Source organism: Sinocyclocheilus rhinocerous, unplaced genomic scaffold (assembly GCF_001515625.1).
Source record: "Sinocyclocheilus rhinocerous isolate Xijiao unplaced genomic scaffold, SAMN03320098_v1.1 scaffold182, whole genome shotgun sequence".
Classification (NCBI taxonomy): domain Eukaryota; kingdom Metazoa; phylum Chordata; class Actinopteri; order Cypriniformes; family Cyprinidae; genus Sinocyclocheilus; species Sinocyclocheilus rhinocerous.
In genome coordinates this window covers 287,866-307,254 of record NW_015655576.1, presented here as the reverse complement: position 1 = coordinate 307,254, position 19,389 = coordinate 287,866, and the positions used below count along the sequence as shown (strand labels likewise).

Below are 19,389 nucleotides of genomic sequence, written 5' to 3'. Positions count from 1 at the left end.
CGGTTTTCATCACCCGGCGCATGAAAGCATTGTTTTATGAGCTCTGCGATGACAAACGGCTGCTTTCTACTCGAGCTCATGTCTATAAACAACACGGCAGCTTTCAGACGCGTCTCAAGCGCCTCTGTTTACGTTGTGGCCTGTGCATCAGTGCTGCGGAAGAGCCGTCGAGAGGACGGGTTTCTGTCAGCAAAGGAGCGTGGCTGTGGCCTTTTACAGTTTTGTGAGTAAACAGAGCTTCGGTGTGGGGCGACTGGAAGGCCTGTCAGCCTGTGTTTTGTTAGGGCTGGCCCGTGACGGCTCGTTTAAGGCGCTGGAGTGAATGTGGTGGGCGCACACGCCACTCTTGCGGTGCCAGCTGGATGTGGTCACAAAACAAGCTGGTCTGTCAGGAATCAGACTTAATGTGAGAGATTAGAGGGCTTGAGAGAGAGAGAGAAAGATGCTAAACCAGACTTTTCATCTCTTGCATTTGCAAGTTTCAGAATTATTATCCCTTACTTTTTTTTACAATCCACCAGAGTAAAACTAGTTATACTTCCAAAAAATTAAAAAATATCCAGTATTTTGCAAAGCAAAAGTAAAAAAAGGTTTTTGCACAATTTTCAAGTAAAATCCACTTAAATAAGTAAAATTAACAAAGTGAATAAGTACATATTTTTGATTGTATACTGACTTTTTAAGGCAAGTGTTTAATAAGAACAAGAAGCAAAAATATATATATTTTTTTTACAGTGCAGGACATTAGGATTTGTTTTCAAAGAACTGTTCTGAAGTAATTTTATTTTACACCTTTTAAATAATTTATTTTAGCTTACGCCTTTAGAGAATATCTTTATCTTGTTTGAATCATAAATCTAACAAAACTTTGAGGTTTGTGCTTAAAACAAGAAAATGCTTTTCAAAAAATTAAGAAATACTGAAAGAGGAATTAAAGGGAAAATTAAAATTGTTTGGTGAAAAAAAAAACAATTTTCATCAAGAGAATTAAATAAATAAATAAGATTTATAATAACTTAAAACAAATTGAATGATGAACGAACAAACAAACAAAAATGAATGAATGAATGAATGAATGAATACTGAAAAGGCAATTAAAGAGAAAATTAAAATTCCACCATCAGTATCTTTATAATAAAAATTCTTCAAGAAAATTTACAAAAAAAAACAACCTTCTGAAAAAGTCAGCTTGACATTAACATTAACACGCCTCAGCACAAATCATACACACTACACTTGAGATCAGATCACATGAGAAGACAGCAGGTGTAGAGGAATCGCTCCGAACAGGACACACATCAGAAACTCCAGTCTGACATCACACCAGCACATAGCCTAACAACTGAAGAGCCCGACTGGGAACGAATCCAGGAACAGATCACACGCCAGGCCTCAGACATCTGATAGACGCTAATCTCCTCAGTAAAGTGTCAGAGCTACCGGCTGTTTGCTCAGAGAGCAGCGTGGGTAATATCTAATCCTAATGATTCATCAGAGCTTTATTTACCTTCAGAAGACACCACGAACACACAGAGAAACCTCCGCCGAGGTCACCGCTCTGCCCTGACGAGGACTGTGGGAATGTTTGGTCTGATCTGACCCGAACTTCCTCGTCCCTGCTGAAACCGGTGGGATTGATTGGCTCTCAAACAGACGCTCAGCGGGTTTCGACAGTCAAAGACACGGTCACGTTCATACGGGCATCGGGCTGTAGTGTTTCCCAGGGTTCAGTGGGTTCCCATGGCTTCACCAGCTCATGAGAAACAGCAGAGTGAATGAATGAAACAAATAAACCAATCAGAAGGAGTCCCTGAAGTAATGGCCTGCTCTGATTGGCTAAAGATTAGAATATGAAACCTGAGGGGCAAATGGAGCAAAAAAAAAAGTAAATTGAGCAACTAATAAAGTGTTACAGATGGAGTTGCACTGTTCAAAAGTATATATTTTTTAAAGAAATTAATACTTTTATTCAGCAAGGATGCATTAAATAGATCAAGGCCTGGTTTCACAGACTGGGCTTAGGTTAAGCCAGGATTAGGCCATAGTTCAATTAGGACATTTAATAGAGATGTCACAATTCTCAATATAATATCGAAGCATTCGGTACGACATTCACGGTTCAGTACGCACAGATTGAGCAGAAGATGCCTGAACAGTACCTGGACCGCTGACGGCTGGGCCCGCGGGTCGAAGAGGCGCAGCTTCTTGTCCTACAGAAACAGAAACAATATTACAATAGCACGAGTTCAGTTATTCACCATGTCAAACAGAAATATCAGCACAAAGAAACACCTTTATTAATAATAATGGTAAGAAAAAACATAAGTCTGCACTGAGCAATGTTAATACATTTTTGGGGGTATTTTCAGTTTTCTAATAATTCAGTCAACTTTCAGTATACTAAGGCAAGGCAAGGCAAGGCAAGTTTATTTGTATAGCACATTTCATAGGGGGTGGTAGAATACCAGTGTTCACAAGCCTTGTCATAGCCATATCTGGGGTAGAGGATGCTACGGCAGCAATACGAGAAACTCGTGACAATCTGATGTCTCGAGTGCCTTTGGGTCTCGCTCCCTGTTTGTGCCATCGATTAGTGTGACAATCAGTTTCGGCTTGTTCCTCTACACTTGGTATAAACTGTTTAGATTGACTAGGTTCATGGGACTCACCGGCTGTATGCTGAGGGGGTCCGTGACAATGGTCTGCTGAGTGTTCTGCCTGTTTTGGAAGTCCTGCAAGTAACTTTGTTTCAAGAACCGCGATCCTTTGTAGAAGTTTGCAGTAGTTCATGCAGCAAGTAGATTCAACAGAAGGCATTTTCTTTGTCTTCTGTTTGAATGTGGGCAGCTGTGTTTTCCCTTCTCCGGAATGTAAGCTGCTGGCAGTGGGAGGTAAAAGTCTTCTTTTTCGTGGTATTATTCCAGTCCCAGAGAGTTTTTTGTTTTAGTGTTTGTGCCAAAAATATGTTGTTTGAGCACTGTGCTGATCTGCTGAAGTAAAAATCTTAGAAAAATCAAAGAAAAGTACAGAAATAGGGAGCAAAGCGCAGAGCAGTAAGCAAGAACGTCCGAACGGTAGTGAAGCCGGAAGCTAAGTAAAAAAATTTGTTATATGAGCGATATCACACGAGTAGCAATGCAATATGGCTGTATATCAGCACGGCTGCATGTAATAGACATCAACACCACGCCACATTTTCCCACATTCACGATACTGTTGCATCAAAATCTTAAAAGGACACTTTCTTGACTATAATGTGACTCTTTAGGCGTCAATGGGTCTCGATTATCGTCATACGGTAGAAATGGTTTCATGTGGTATTTCTTACGAGTCTGTCAACATAACTGGCAGCGTAAATCCTGCAGCAGACTGAAGTCGATGTCAAAATCAGTTTAGTCAATCAGTGACCATCAGACGACCCCAACACACTCAAACAGCCAATCAGGAGAGAGAACGGGATCAGTCAGAGGAAATGAGCGCTAATATGAACAGGCTGTCTTTCACTCGACACAACAGATCCTTAATGAAGACCAGAGACTGACACGTCCTCTCAAGCAAAAACACAGATAACAGGCAGAAAATACACAAACACTGTGTGCATTTCTAATCAGGATTAACAATTAATGTGTGTTTTTAGTACCTCTATTCTATGGCATGCTTTTCTTTTAACCAAATAAATAAGTGTATTTTTAATCAACTTAGAATGTGCTTATAATGCTTTTAGATGCCGCCTACATAGGCAGCTCACTAGCGTGGTTTCAGTCCTGAGAGACAGACATTGGGACTTATGCTTTTTACCCATAATGCACCCATAAGACATCGTCAGTAGCCACTGGCAGCTCCTCTCCAGACAAACACGCCAGACACAAGACAAGACATCAAGACAGCAGCCGCTCGCACAGAGCCACACTACTTCACTGTGACGTGCTGCTTTCACTGCTCAACGACAGCAAATATAAAAGCACAATCATATACCCTTCTTATGATGTCCGTCATTATTTCAGCCGCTCTCAGCTGATTCTGACCTCTGTTATGATCGACTAACTGCTTCAGATGCAGAAGGAGTCATGTATTTGACAGTTTGATAATGTGAGGCATACTTGGAGCAGCATACTACCATATTACTTGTACAATGTCTGTAGTATGCATACTACATGTGTGGAATAACCAGATGATCGACTATATTTCCCAAGAAGTTGCATTATATAACAGAACACTGTATCCCACAATGCAAAATTATATCATTATTAGTAATATATTTTAGTTTTTTGTTTGATTCAAAGTAAAAATGTTCATTTGCAGTTGAGATTATTTCTGATGATGATTATGTTCAAAGTAAAAATGTTCATTTTCAGTTTAGATAAATTTTGTTGTTGTTGTAGTTGTTGATGATGATAATAATAATAATAATAATAATAACTTATTATTGGTTTAAAGTAAAAAAGTTAATTTTCAGTTTAGATAATTTCTGTTGATAATAATAATAATAGAATTATAATTTATTATTATTATTATTATTATTATTATTATTATTATGTCTTTTTATTATTTGGTTCAAAGTAAAAATGTTAATTTTCAGCTTAGATCAATTTTGTTGTTGCTGTTGTTGTTGATGATGATGATGATGATAACTTATTATTGGTTTAAAGTAAAAATTTTAATTTTCAGTTTGGATCATATCTGTTGATAACAATACTAATAATAATACTAATAATAATACTACTACTAATAATAATAATAATAACAATAATAATTTTTTATTAGGTTCAAAGTAAAAATTTAAATTTTCAGTTTAGATCATTTCTATTGATGATGATAATAATAATACTAATAGAATTATAATGAATTATTATTATTATATTGTCTTTTTATTATTGGTTTAAAGCAAAAATGATAATTTTCAGTTTAGATCATTTCTGTTGATAATAATAATAATAATAATAGAATTATAATTAATTATTATTATTATTATTATATTGTCTTTTTATTATTTGGTTCAAAGTAAAAATATTTTGAATTTAGGTAATTTGCCAATAATAATAATAATAATAATAAATTACAATAAACTATTAGTAGCAGTAAAGATATTATTATTATTATTATTATTATTAATAAAAAATTAATATAATTAAATAAAATAATATAATTAAATAATATCAACTGTACATTAACATTTTTACTCTGTCACTCATCAGTCAATCAGATGACCAAAAGTTTTGATGTTTAAAACACAAAACTGCATTAGAAGAATAATAAAAGGGAAACTAAAAAAATAAAATGAATTTTGTTCATTAAACATGCTAGTAATAAGGTCGTGTGTTGACAGTATAGTAGATCAGTGCTACAGTGTTTGAACTGTGTGTCTTTGCATGATGCACACCCATTTCACAGGCTATTTAAAAAATAAAAAATTACAAATCTTATTGAGTATTGAGTGTGCACTACAAAGTATGCTAGTATTTCTGTCTGAACATAGCCTACATAGTGGCATACATAAACCCTCATTTCAAAACCAGCAACTGATTTTGGGTTATCTGTCATGTCATGCACTGTGCAGTTATGCGGTTTTATTTGCTGTTTATAGGTAGACGCTGCAAACGGGGGCCATCATGCTCAGCCTACCCACAATACCCTGCAGTCCCCGGACAGAGCGGGTCAGTCTCACCCCTGACAGTCCACACTGATCCCAGATCAGCCACATGCTCAATATATGTATGTGTGTTTGTGTGTGTGTGTGTGTGTGTGGCGGCAACAGCTGTTTAATCAGTGTGTGTAATTTCAGCTCACATTCTCACATTGATTTTAATGAGCTTCAGTCCTGCTCAAGCAAACATCCTCTTTCCTGCCAACAAACTGTGAATAGCAGCCCTGGTTGCTATAGTACTCCAAAAAATGTCATTAATTACTTTAATAAATTAGTAAGATAATATCCCAACAGTTTGTTTAAATGTTAGAAGCTTAACTAAAACTCTTAATTACTTGTCAAGCAAACAAAAAGAAAAATGGACAATCAAGATTTTTTTCTTGTTACTGTTCATGAGGTCTTATATTCTTCAGGACTTAAGGGTGGAAAATAGCTTAGTATTACATACACTCCGTTTACAATCTGTTTTCAATTAAACAAACATGTGGGGCGTGTTAGAACGAGCCGTTTTAGGGGGGCGTGGCAGAGTCTTAACTTTGATAAAGAATATCTCTTTGGTTTTGAGACTTTAGTCTTTGCAACTTCAGGGATCTTATCTATTCACGAACAGCTTGTAACACTCCAAAGAGAAAGGAAAACTTGAAATCGCATCATATGACCCCTTTAATACAAAAATGACAAAGCATTCAGTGTGAACTCAAACAGACTCATAAATGAATCCTAAAATTCGTCATCAATGTTACATTTGCAACAGCTTGAAAAAAGTTTTTTAATATTTTATTTTACTTCAGTTAACGTTTATTTACTTGTATTTTATTTTATCTTATAAGTTTAATACTTAGAAGCTTGTTCCAAAATTACCCTTAAATATTAGCAATAGTAATAATGATTATTACTTCTTAACTTAGCAAACTCCACTAATTAACTGCTTTAACTGTGGGGATCTAGTGAAAGTGTTTACTAGTTGCAAAGAAAATAAAAAGAGAGAAATGAGCAAAACAGCATTAAACGGAATATTTTATGCTATAGTAAATACATTCAAAAATACAAATAGCCTTGCTCACGAAAGCACAGTCACATACACGCAGTCACAAGCCCATAAATCAACACCCGCACTAATGCTTTTAATCATAAACGTCCACTGAGTCGCTGTGGATGAAAGCGTCTGCGTTCTCGTGGCCAGTGTTTGGTGTTGTAAAATATGCACGTCCACGCCTCCAAACGAGGCCTGTCACGAGCCTCTCCTCCTGTTCATCTAATGGGGGAAAATGGCAGCAATTGAATGCACATGTTGGCTGTGCTTATTTGCTTTAATAAGGTGGATCTGGGGAGATTGAAGGGCCTATTCGCTTAAATTACAGCTCGACTCGACTGAGGGCACAACCTCTGAGCTCAGTCTGTGATCTGGTGTCACATTTCCTGCTTTGCCCTGTATTTATTTTTCTCTCTTGATATTTTAAAATGAATTCTGGTCCACTATTATGTTGTCATGATTAGGCGTTATTCTTAACAGTTTAATATGAAATATAAAAATATAAATTAAATTAATATAAAAATATTTTAAAACAAATATAAGTTTAAAATATTGCAATAATATACATATATATATATATACATATATAAAATATACATATGAATTAAATTAAATATAAATATTTTAAAATGCATACATTTATATTAAAATATTTTTAAAATAATAAAAGATATAAATATAAAATAAAAAATAATTTAATACATTTTAAAATAAATAAATTTAATATAAAATTGTTTACAAATATATAAATTTAAATTTTAAAATTAAATAAAAACTTTTAAATCATCCAAGTATAAATAATATATATATAAAAATGTCCATTATTTTGTAAAATATAAAAGATAAGTGTTAATACAGGAATGACTAGCGTCTAGAAGCGGAGGAGGGGGAACCACAAAGCATTCAGTGCAAACTCAAACGTCATAAACTAATCCTAAGATCCGTCTCTGCACCTCTGAGAGCATTAAACAGGCTGATGGAAAAGCTCTGCAGCTCTGTTATTATTTCTTTATGGATTGCTCCCCATTTCCTCCTGCGGGGAGGGTGAGAGTAACTCTGTCCCGGGTCAGACTCAGTGGTTTAGGACGCTAAATCAGCCATCAATCTCTCCTCTCTCCACAATACTTCAAACGCAACAAAGTCTAGCTGTAGATGCCGCCAAAATCAGGTGTGCTTTCAGCTTTCAGCATCTTTCACACGAGACACTCTGACACTCGCTTTTCAAAATACTACAACTTGGGTTATGTTGAGCTTTCAAACTGTGAATGTGCTCTCAGACATGATCAGATATTATAAATAAAGTTAAAAATAAATTATTAAACAAATAAACATAAATAAGTATAAACTAATAACCAAACAAATACACAAATAATTATAAATGAACAATCAAACAAACAACAGTATCGTAAATAAATTAAATTCAATAAATAACAAATAAATAGAACAAATAGAAAAAAAAAATATTATTGTAAACAAACAAACAGTAATTACACTTTACTTTGTTAAACATCCATCTGAATTTGATTTGTAAATCATTACTGCTACTAATAGTTTATTGTAAATTATTTTTAACTTTTAAAATATGTAAATATAAGTTAATAAAATAATTTAATACATTAATATAAAAATAAAAATATGAATTTAATTAATTCTTAATTTTTTTTATTAATATTATAAATATCACAATATTTATATTAATGCATTATACTTTTTATAAGATGATTGCAGTAGGAAAATAACACCAGCAAATTTGCATTTCAAACAGTAACACAAACACACACACACACACTAAATTACAATACGACTCCCTCCAGTTGAGCTCTTTCCATAAACTCAATCAAAACACTGCTCCTGCCAAACACAAACCTTTGTGTGCAAAAACAGAAACTCGTCTGCCGTGAAGAAAAGACCTTTCAAATGAGTCACAGACGCTGATCAGTCTGACACACTGTTTGTCCTCCATAATGAAATAAGACTGATGTGTAATTAACTTTAAGCAAACGACTTAAACGAGATTTTCAGGGGCCAGATGCAATAAACTTCCTCAAACCAGATGCACTGACATTAATCCTGATGCAGAGCTCAGTGACAGCGGCAGCTTTATGTGTGTTACACTAATAAAGCCAATCAGTGTGACGATCCGAGTCAGGACTGAGCATGATGGGAAAACACACGCTCTGGAGACATCTACTGCTGTCTGTGGAGGCAAACGCTTTTCAGAAAACTCCTAAAAGTGTGCCTCCTACAGTTACTTTGAATATTTTCCATCACATATTAACATTATGAACACAAGGTGAAAACAACAGCTGTAATGAGAACTGATGTTCACTGGCATTAAATCAGTTCAAATATATTGTCGTGTATGAAAATGCACTGAGAAAACCATATTTTAACCAGTGTTGTTACTGCTAACTAAACTAAAACTATTAAACATGTTTTTGTTTTGTAAAAACTGAAGCTGAAATAAAATTAAAAAAATAAATATTAAATGAAAAACAAAAGTGTAGCCCTGACAACTAACTAAGTTGAAGTACCAAAATTACTTAAACTAAAACTGAAATAAAAACTAAAAATAAATATGAAATATAAAAAAAACAGAAGCACATGACAAAATCACTAAAAATTAATATTATAAATATCACAATATTTATATTAATGCATTATACTTTTTATAAGATGACTGCAGTAGGAAAATAACACCAGCAAATTTGCATTTCAAACAGTAACACAAACACACACACACACACTAAATTACAATACGACTCCCTCCAGTTGAGCTCTTTCCATAAACTCAATCAAAACACTGCTCCTGCCAAACACAAACCTTTGTGTGCAAAAACAGAAACTCGTCTGCCGTGAAGAAAAGACCTTTCAAATGAGTCACAGACGCTGATCAGTCTGACACACTGTTTGTCCTCCATAATGAAATAAGACTGATGTGTAATTAACTTTAAGCAAACGACTTAAACGAGATTTTCAGGGGCCAGATGCAATAAACTTCCTCAAACCAGATGCACTGACATTAATCCTGATGCAGAGCTCAGTGACAGCGGCAGCTTTATGTGTGTTACACTAATAAAGCCAATCAGTGTGACGATCCGAGTCAGGACTGAGCATGATGGGAAAACACACGCTCTGGAGACATCTACTGCTGTCTGTGGAGGCAAACGCTTTTCAGAAAACTCCTAAAAGTGTGCCTCCTACAGTTACTTTGAATATTTTCCATCACATATTAACATTATGAACACAAGGTGAAAACAACAGCTGTAATGAGAACTGATGTTCACTGGCATTAAATCAGTTCAAATATATTGTCGTGTATGAAAATGCACTGAGAAAACCATATTTTAACCAGTGTTGTTACTGCTAACTAAACTAAAACTATTAAACATGTTTTTGTTTTGTAAAAACTGAAGCTGAAATAAAATTAAAAAAATAAATATTAAATGAAAAACAAAAGTGTAGCCCTGACAACTAACTAAGTTGAAGTACCAAAATTACTTAAACTAAAACTGAAATAAAAACTAAAAATAAATATGAAATATAAAAAAAACAGAAGCTCATGACAAAATCACTAAAACTTCAAAACTGAAAATAAAAAATAAAAGTTAATTCAAAATATTGATAAACACTATGATACTAGACAAATAATACTAAAATAACACTGATTTTAACCAGTTTATTATCTTTATTTATTCTACTCAATTCATCTGTTTTGACCAAAACTAAAAGAAATAAATTACAGAATTATTACAGTTAAAGATAAAAATTAAAACAATAAAACTAAACAAAAAAAAACATTTAAAAAATTATAATAAATTTGTTACTCGAAATTAAATAAACATTTCATTTATTATTTATTTGCCAAAGCAACATTTCCCACTTTCATTTAGTTGAACTTGATGCATTAAAACAACTAAAACATATTATGAAATATTTTGTAAAAATAAAAAAAACTACTAATACTTTAACTAAAATTAACATGAAAATAGAAATTATTTTTAAAAAATGGAAAAATAAATAAAAAGTAATTCAAAATATTCATAACAACTATAATAGTATCTGGATGATACTTAATAACACTGAACAATTCTTTCGATGCTAAATATTCACAACATGGTAAAACGGGTCGCTTCTGACAGAAGGTCAACAACAGAAGAAGCGGGGAGTTTTCTCTGCTGCTTACAGCTATGCTAACTACTCACAATTACAGCTGCATTTTATTATCTGCATTTAGCACTGATTTCTCCTGCTGTCTACAAATCATCACTCGTTTCACGCTGGTAAAATGTTGCTGTGGAGAGCACTTACCTTGCAGGATGAAGCCAGCAGGGATCCGTCTTCCTTCCAGGCCAAACCCTGCAGCTGATCCTCATGCTGCTCCAGTACTGCACACACACACACATCCATGTGATGAACAAGTTTACAAGCTCTCAGACAGCAAACACATGCGATGATATCAATGAGGACACACAGAGAAGCGTGACAGTGCTGGGAATCCAGTGTGCGGAGAAAAGCTGATGTGACTCGCCAAACACATCTCAGAGACCCGCTGAGGTGAAACTAGACATTCAGACAAAGCAATCAGCTAATTATAGACCAAACTAATTAGCAAATTGTGTTTAGAAATCTTGCCTTGGCAACTAACTGAAACAAAATAAGTTCAAGTACTAAAATGACTAACATTAAAACTGAAATAAAAGTAAAAACTTTAGAGAATTTTAAAAAAAATAAATTTAAAAAATTTAAAAATTTAAAAAAACATAAAATTACTAAAAACTTAAACTAAAATTAAATAGAAAATTATATAAAAATCTAAAAAGTAAGAGCTTAGTCAAAACTAGGGCTGCACAATTAATCGAATTTCTAATCGCGATTACAATTACGGATGCCACAATTACGTAATCGTTCAAAGCGGCAATTAATCGTTTAAAGTCCACTTATGTTATTCTGCGTGCTTAGGATGTGTTTTTTCTTTCTACATGTTATCTTAAGTGTTTTTCCATTGTTTTAATTTTAGTTTTAATATAACATTATAATACCATTCATATTTTTACTTTTTTATAATTTAAAGAAGAAACCAATCCGATGTATATTTGACATTTATATATATATAAAATTAAATAATAAATAATAAATAAATTTGTCTCAAATACATTTTTTTTTAAAACATTTATTTTAATAAATAATAAATAGTATACAATATTATAGTATGCAAATAATACTAATATAACACTGATAGTTTATTAGTTTTATTTATTCTATTCAATTCTATTTGATATCTCTGTTTTGTCAAAACTATGAGGAAAAATAGATAAATAAATTCTATAGTATAAAAATATGGCATGCAGTTGCTTCAAACAAAGGTGTAAACATCATTCATTTAATCGCAAATTAATAATCGCAATTACAATTTCAAAGGAATAATCGACAATTATGATTTTTGTCATAATCGTGCAGCCCTAGTCAAAATACTAATATAACAGCATACAAATAATACAATAAATGTTAACTTACATATTTCAGTATTTAAGTTTAAGTATTTTATTGTATTTTATTTTATTTCAGCTATTTGCCAATGCAATTTCTCAGTTTCTCAGAAGTCCAGTTATGTAATGTTTAAATAATATATAAATTATTCTATTTGATATCTCTGTTTTGTCAAAACTATGAGGAAAAATAGATAAATAAATTCTATAGTTATCATAGTTAACTAAAATTAAAATCATTAATAGAATAAAATAGAATAAAAACATTTTATTTCAGTTATTTGCCAATGTAACATTTCCCATGTTGTCAGAGATCCAGTTATGCGGTGCTGGATTGGTTTTTGTTTGGAGTGACAGCGTGAATGAGCCTCGGCTAACAGGGACTCAAGCGCATGACAGCAGATGAAGGCAGACAGTGAAGAGAGATGTGAGGTTGAGCAGCACCAGCAGCCATCATGGGGCTCCGGGGCCACGCGGCCCGAAGCTCTGAGGGGCTCCTGAGCTCAAACATTTACCTCAGCCGCTCCACGCTGGACCCCAGAGGACCGTAACAAACACAGCCCTGGAAACCACCAGAGGCTCGCAGATCAAACCAATCACACAGAGACAAAACAAACAAAAAACTCATCGAGGAGACAAAGAAGCCGCAGACAAAACCCTCATGAACTGCCTTATTCAGACTCCAATTACAACGCAATACTTCAGACGATGATCTGTCATTGGACGACACCATTTGAACATTTAAAAAAATATTGAAATAGATTTTTGCACCTACAATGTGAATTAACTTACAGCACAATCTTGTTGCTTGTTAAAAAACAGCAAGTCATTTGGCTCATATTTGTGAGGGGGAAAAAAAAATTTCAATTCAGCTAAATAGTAATAATAATAATAAATGAAATAAATAGAAATAAATTTAAAATAAAATTAAATTTAAAAATAATAATAAATAAAGAAAATTTACGAAATGTAAAATATATTTAAAATAAATAAAAATGTACATAAAAAAAGTAAATAAAAATAAGTACATTTTAAAAATACATTAAAATAAATAAAACAAATTTAGTTAAAATAGTTAAAAATACATTAAATACTTTTTAAACAAATACATTTAAAATAAATAAAAAATAAATTAAAGTAAATTTTAAAAACTACATTAAAACAAATAAAAATACATAATAAATTAATTAAAAATAAATTGATAAGAATAAATAAAATAAAAAAATGGATGAAAAAATACATTAAATAAATACATTTTAAACAAATAAATAAATAAATAAATAAAACTAGAAATGCATCAAACTCATGAAAAACAATTAGCGTCTGAATAGGGCTTAAGTGTACACTTAAAGTAAGGTAATTGAAGACGAGACTAAATCTGGCAGTGATGGTTGCCTGTCTGAATGCACTGGTGTGTGTTTACCTGTGAGTGCGGCGTCTCGTGTGACGTCCCACACCTGAAGGCCCCTCACAGACGCCACGGCGAGCAGCCCTGAGGCCGCAGGGTGGAAGAGGACGACCTCCAGACGCCCGTCAGCGGGGCTCAGAGTCACCTCAGCATTACGCAATACTTCAGACGATGATCTGTCATTGGACGACACCATTTGAACATTTAAAAAAATATTGAAATAGATTTTTGCACCTACAATGTGAATTAACTTACAGCACAATCTTGTTGCTTGTTAAAAAACAGCAAGTCATTTGGCTCATATTTGTGAGGGGGAAAAAAAAATTTCAATTCAGCTAAATAGTAATAATAATAATAAATGAAATAAATAGAAATAAATTTAAAATAAAATTAAATTTAAAAATAATAATAAATAAAGAAAATTTACGAAATGTAAAATATATTTAAAATAAATAAAAATGTACATAAAAAAAGTAAATAAAAATAAGTACATTTTAAAAATACATTAAAATAAATAAAACAAATTTAGTTAAAATAGTTAAAAATACATTAAATACTTTTTAAACAAATACATTTAAAATAAATAAAAAATAAATTAAAGTAAATTTTAAAAACTACATTAAAACAAATAAAAATACATAATAAATTAATTAAAAATAAATTGATAAGAATAAATAAAATAAAAAAATGGATGAAAAAATACATTAAATAAATACATTTTAAACAAATAAATAAATAAATAAATAAAACTAGAAATGCATCAAACTCATGAAAAACAATTAGCGTCTGAATAGGGCTTAAGTGTACACTTAAAGTAAGGTAATTGAAGACGAGACTAAATCTGGCAGTGATGGTTGCCTGTCTGAATGCACTGGTGTGTGTTTACCTGTGAGTGCGGCGTCTCGTGTGACGTCCCACACCTGAAGGCCCCTCACAGACGCCACGGCGAGCAGCCCTGAGGCCGCAGGGTGGAAGAGGACGACCTCCAGACGCCCGTCAGCGGGGCTCAGAGTCACCTCAGCATTACTGCACTGATCCTGATCCGGATCACACACGCGCCACAGCTTCACCTGAATCAACACAGATATCATGGAGCATTAGATTGTGCTGATTCCTGGATACACGTATTCAATCTTTTAATCAGTAAAATCATTTGTATGCACCCGTTTAAAAAAAACCTAAACACATGACATCCAAATTCACCCTATTTACCGTCTTAAAAAATGTCTCTGGTCAAATGGTGCGCAATTCATCAGTGTGTACTCATTTAAAAAATAGTAAAGTGGTTTGTTTTCATGATTTAAAAAAATACAGCACATTTTTTGACTCTCTGAAATTAATTTTCCTTCTGCTGATGTATTCAAAGCCATGCTAAAATATTTGTATATGTATAAACCAATAATATTACAGCCCGCTTTTAAAGATCCAATTAAAATAAATAAAATCAAGTCCCATCTCCATGATTTCACTTTATTATTATTGCTTAATTCAGAAATACATCACAATACAAAAATTGAAGTTAATAAATAAATAAATACACATACATAAGATTTTTCTTATAATTGTTCAATTCAGAAATACATCACATTATAAAAACTAATGTTTGAATGAATGAATGAATGAATGATTTTACTTATTGTTTAATTCATAAATACATCACATTATAAAAACTAATGTTTGAATGAATGAATGAATGATTTTACTTATAATTGTTTAACTAAGAAATACATCACATTATAAAAACGAATGTTTGAATGAATGAATGAATGAATGATTTTACTTATAATTGTTTAATTCAGAAATACATCACATCATAAAAACTAATGTTTGAATGAATGAATGAATGATTTACTTATAATTGTTTAACTCAGAAATACATGACATTATAAAAACTAATGTTTGAATGAATGAATGAATGAATGATTTTACTTATTGTTTAATTCAGAAATATATCACATTATAAAAACTAATGTTTGAATGAATGAATGAATGATTTTACTTATTGTTTAATTCAGAAATATATCACATTATAAAAACTAATGTTTGAATGAATGAATGAATGATTTTACTTATTGTTTAATTCAGAAATATATCACATTATAAAAACTAATGTTTGAATGAATGAATGAATGATTTTACTTATTGTTTAATTCAGAAATATATCACATTATAAAAACTAATGTTTGAATGAATGAATGAATGATTTTACTTATTGTTTAATTCAGAAATATATCACATTATAAAAACTAATGTTTGAATGAATGAATGAATGATTTTACTTATTGTTTAATTCAGAAATATATCACATTATAAAAACTAATGTTTGAATGAATGAATGAATGATTTTACTTATTGTTTAATTCAGAAATATATCACATTATAAAAACTAATGTTTGAATGAATGAATGAATGATTTTACTTATTGTTTAATTCAGAAATATATCACATTATAAAAACTAATGTTTGAATGAATGAATGAATGATTTTACTTATTGTTTAATTCAGAAATATATCACATTATAAAAACTAATGTTTGAATGAATGAATGAATGATTTTACTTATTGTTTAATTCAGAAATATATCACATTATAAAAACTAATGTTTGAATGAATGAATGAATGATTTTACTTATTGTTTAATTCAGAAATATATCACATTATAAAAACTAATGTTTGAATGAATGAATGAATGATTTTACTTATTGTTTAATTCAGAAATATATCACATTATAAAAACTAATGTTTGAATGAATGAATGAATGATTTTACTTATTGTTTAATTCAGAAATATATCACATTATAAAAACTAATGTTTGAATGAATGAATGAATGATTTTACTTATTGTTTAATTCAGAAATATATCACATTATAAAAACTAATGTTTGAATGAATGAATGAATGATTTTACTTATTGTTTAATTCAGAAATATATCACATTATAAAAACTAATGTTTGAATGAATGAATGAATGATTTTACTTATTGTTTAATTCAGAAATATATCACATTATAAAAACTAATGTTTGAATGAATGAATGAATGATTTTACTTATTGTTTAATTCAGAAATATATCACATTATAAAAACTAATGTTTGAATGAATGAATGAATGATTTTACTTATTGTTTAATTCAGAAATATATCACATTATAAAAACTAATGTTTGAATGAATGAATGAATGATTTTACTTATTGTTTAATTCAGAAATATATCACATTATAAAAACTAATGTTTGAATGAATGAATGAATGATTTTACTTATTGTTTAATTCAGAAATATATCACATTATAAAAACTAATGTTTGAATGAATGAATGAATGATTTTACTTATTGTTTAATTCAGAAATATATCACATTATAAAAACTAATGTTTGAATGAATGAATGAATGATTTTACTTATTGTTTAATTCAGAAATATATCACATTATAAAAACTAATGTTTGAATGAATGAATGAATGATTTTACTTATTGTTTAATTCAGAAATATATCACATTATAAAAACTAATGTTTGAATGAATGAATGAATGATTTTACTTATTGTTTAATTCAGAAATATATCACATTATAAAAACTAATGTTTGAATGAATGAATGAATGATTTTACTTATTGTTTAATTCAGAAATATATCACATTATAAAAACTAATGTTTGAATGAATGAATGAATGATTTTACTTATTGTTTAATTCAGAAATATATCACATTATAAAAACTAATGTTTGAATGAATGAATGAATGATTTTACTTATTGTTTAATTCAGAAATATATCACATTATAAAAACTAATGTTTGAATGAATGAATGAATGATTTTACTTATTGTTTAATTCAGAAATATATCACATTATAAAAACTAATGTTTGAATGAATGAATGAATGATTTTACTTATTGTTTAATTCAGAAATATATCACATTATAAAAACTAATGTTTGAATGAATGAATGAATGATTTTACTTATTGTTTAATTCAGAAATATATCACATTATAAAAACTAATGTTTGAATGAATGAATGAATGATTTTACTTATTGTTTAATTCAGAAATATATCACATTATAAAAACTAATGTTTGAATGAATGAATGAATGATTTTACTTATTGTTTAATTCAGAAATATATCACATTATAAAAACTAATGTTTGAATGAATGAATGAATGATTTTACTTATTGTTTAATTCAGAAATATATCACATTATAAAAACTAATGTTTGAATGAATGAATGAATGATTTTACTTATTGTTTAATTCAGAAATATATCACATTATAAAAACTAATGTTTGAATGAATGAATGAATGATTTTACTTATTGTTTAATTCAGAAATATATCACATTATAAAAACTAATGTTTGAATGAATGAATGAATGATTTTACTTATTGTTTAATTCAGAAATATATCACATTATAAAAACTAATGTTTGAATGAATGAATGAATGATTTTACTTATTGTTTAATTCAGAAATATATCACATTATAAAAACTAATGTTTGAATGAATGAATGAATGATTTTACTTATTGTTTAATTCAGAAATATATCACATTATAAAAACTAATGTTTGAATGAATGAATGAATGATTTTACTTATTGTTTAATTCAGAAATATATCACATTATAAAAACTAATGTTTGAATGAATGAATGAATGATTTTACTTATTGTTTAATTCAGAAATATATCACATTATAAAAACTAATGTTTGAATGAATGAATGAATGATTTTACTTATTGTTTAATTCAGAAATATATCACATTATAAAAACTAATGTTTGAATGAATGAATGAATGATTTTACTTATTGTTTAATTCAGAAATATATCACATTATAAAAACTAATGTTTGAATGAATGAATGAATGATTTTACTTATAATTGTTTAATTCAGAAATACATCACATTATAAAAACTAAGGTTAAATAAATACTAGGGGTGTCAAACTTAGTGCGTTAACGCAATAATTTTTTCAGTTTAACGCGTTACAAATATTTAATGCAGGGGCGGGGCTAGGGTTGGCCACCCCACTCACAACTGCTGCTTCTGTCACTTTTTCTCTTGACAAGAAGTGCATTTCAGTAGTCGCAGAACGACTGAGAACGGGAGACGTTTCAGACGGGCACTCCAGCTTCACTTCAGCGCCAGGCGCGAGTCAAGCAAGCGCGGAAACGGTACTGTGCTCGCAGCGCGTGCTCTTCAATTGCGCGCACAAAGGCGCCGGCGCGCGCTGTAGCCTGTATCCTTTCATATCAAAGCGCGAAATAAACTACGTGCATGCAGTGGCGGCTTGTCGGGGGAGGCAGGGGAGGCACAACTTCCCCAAAATTTTGAGGTGAAAATGGGAGGAAGACGATTAAATGCTAATAAAATTCACAATTCATTTCAGTTCATGTCTCAGAATGTGTATTTTTTTTTGTAATTTCACAGATGTAATACCATAACATGTTAATGAAGTTGGAAAGCGCCTTTTTCTATCGCGAATGTGCCGAATCTGCTGTTTTAAGTACAACCGCTAAATGATAGAGAAGGGGAGGGGGAGGCCGGGTGAGATGCGAGCTCTCGTGCCTCCGTTGGTAAAAAAAATTAGCCAATCAGCATCGAGTGTTCACTTTCAGCGCTGAGGAGTGTTGAGAAAAGAAACCTTTTGGGGAGGCTATCCTCCCTTCTGGTATATCAACCAATCATCATAGAGACGTAAATTACGTGATATTAGTTTGAACGTCTGCCGCTGCGCTGATAATGTACCAAGTACTTATGATAAGTAGCGATATTGAATATTTGATTGCCAACAGATTTACCAAGCTGTCATTCAAACAGT

The 19,389-nt window shown here is 31.0% G+C and overlaps 1 protein-coding gene across 2 annotated transcripts in view; it reads right to left on the bottom strand.

Annotated features, from left to right (window-relative positions):
• The window catches only part of LOC107718563 (coronin-7-like), a 55,073-nt gene that overhangs the window by 28,510 nt on the left and 7,174 nt on the right, over positions 1–19,389 (bottom strand). The window contains exons 5-8 of one of the 2 annotated variants that reach the window (XM_016525681.1): positions 14,591–14,644; positions 13,590–13,719; positions 10,989–11,065; positions 2,160–2,210 (exon numbers count right to left, since the gene is read on the bottom strand). In XM_016525681.1, the coding sequence (XP_016381167.1) occupies positions 2,160–2,210; positions 10,989–11,065; positions 13,590–13,719; positions 14,591–14,644 (312 nt within the window). Of the gene's footprint in view, positions 1–2,159; positions 2,211–10,988; positions 11,066–13,589; positions 13,720–14,460; positions 14,645–19,389 lie in introns of both variants that reach the window. The other variant, XM_016525682.1, reaches the window with a different exon arrangement.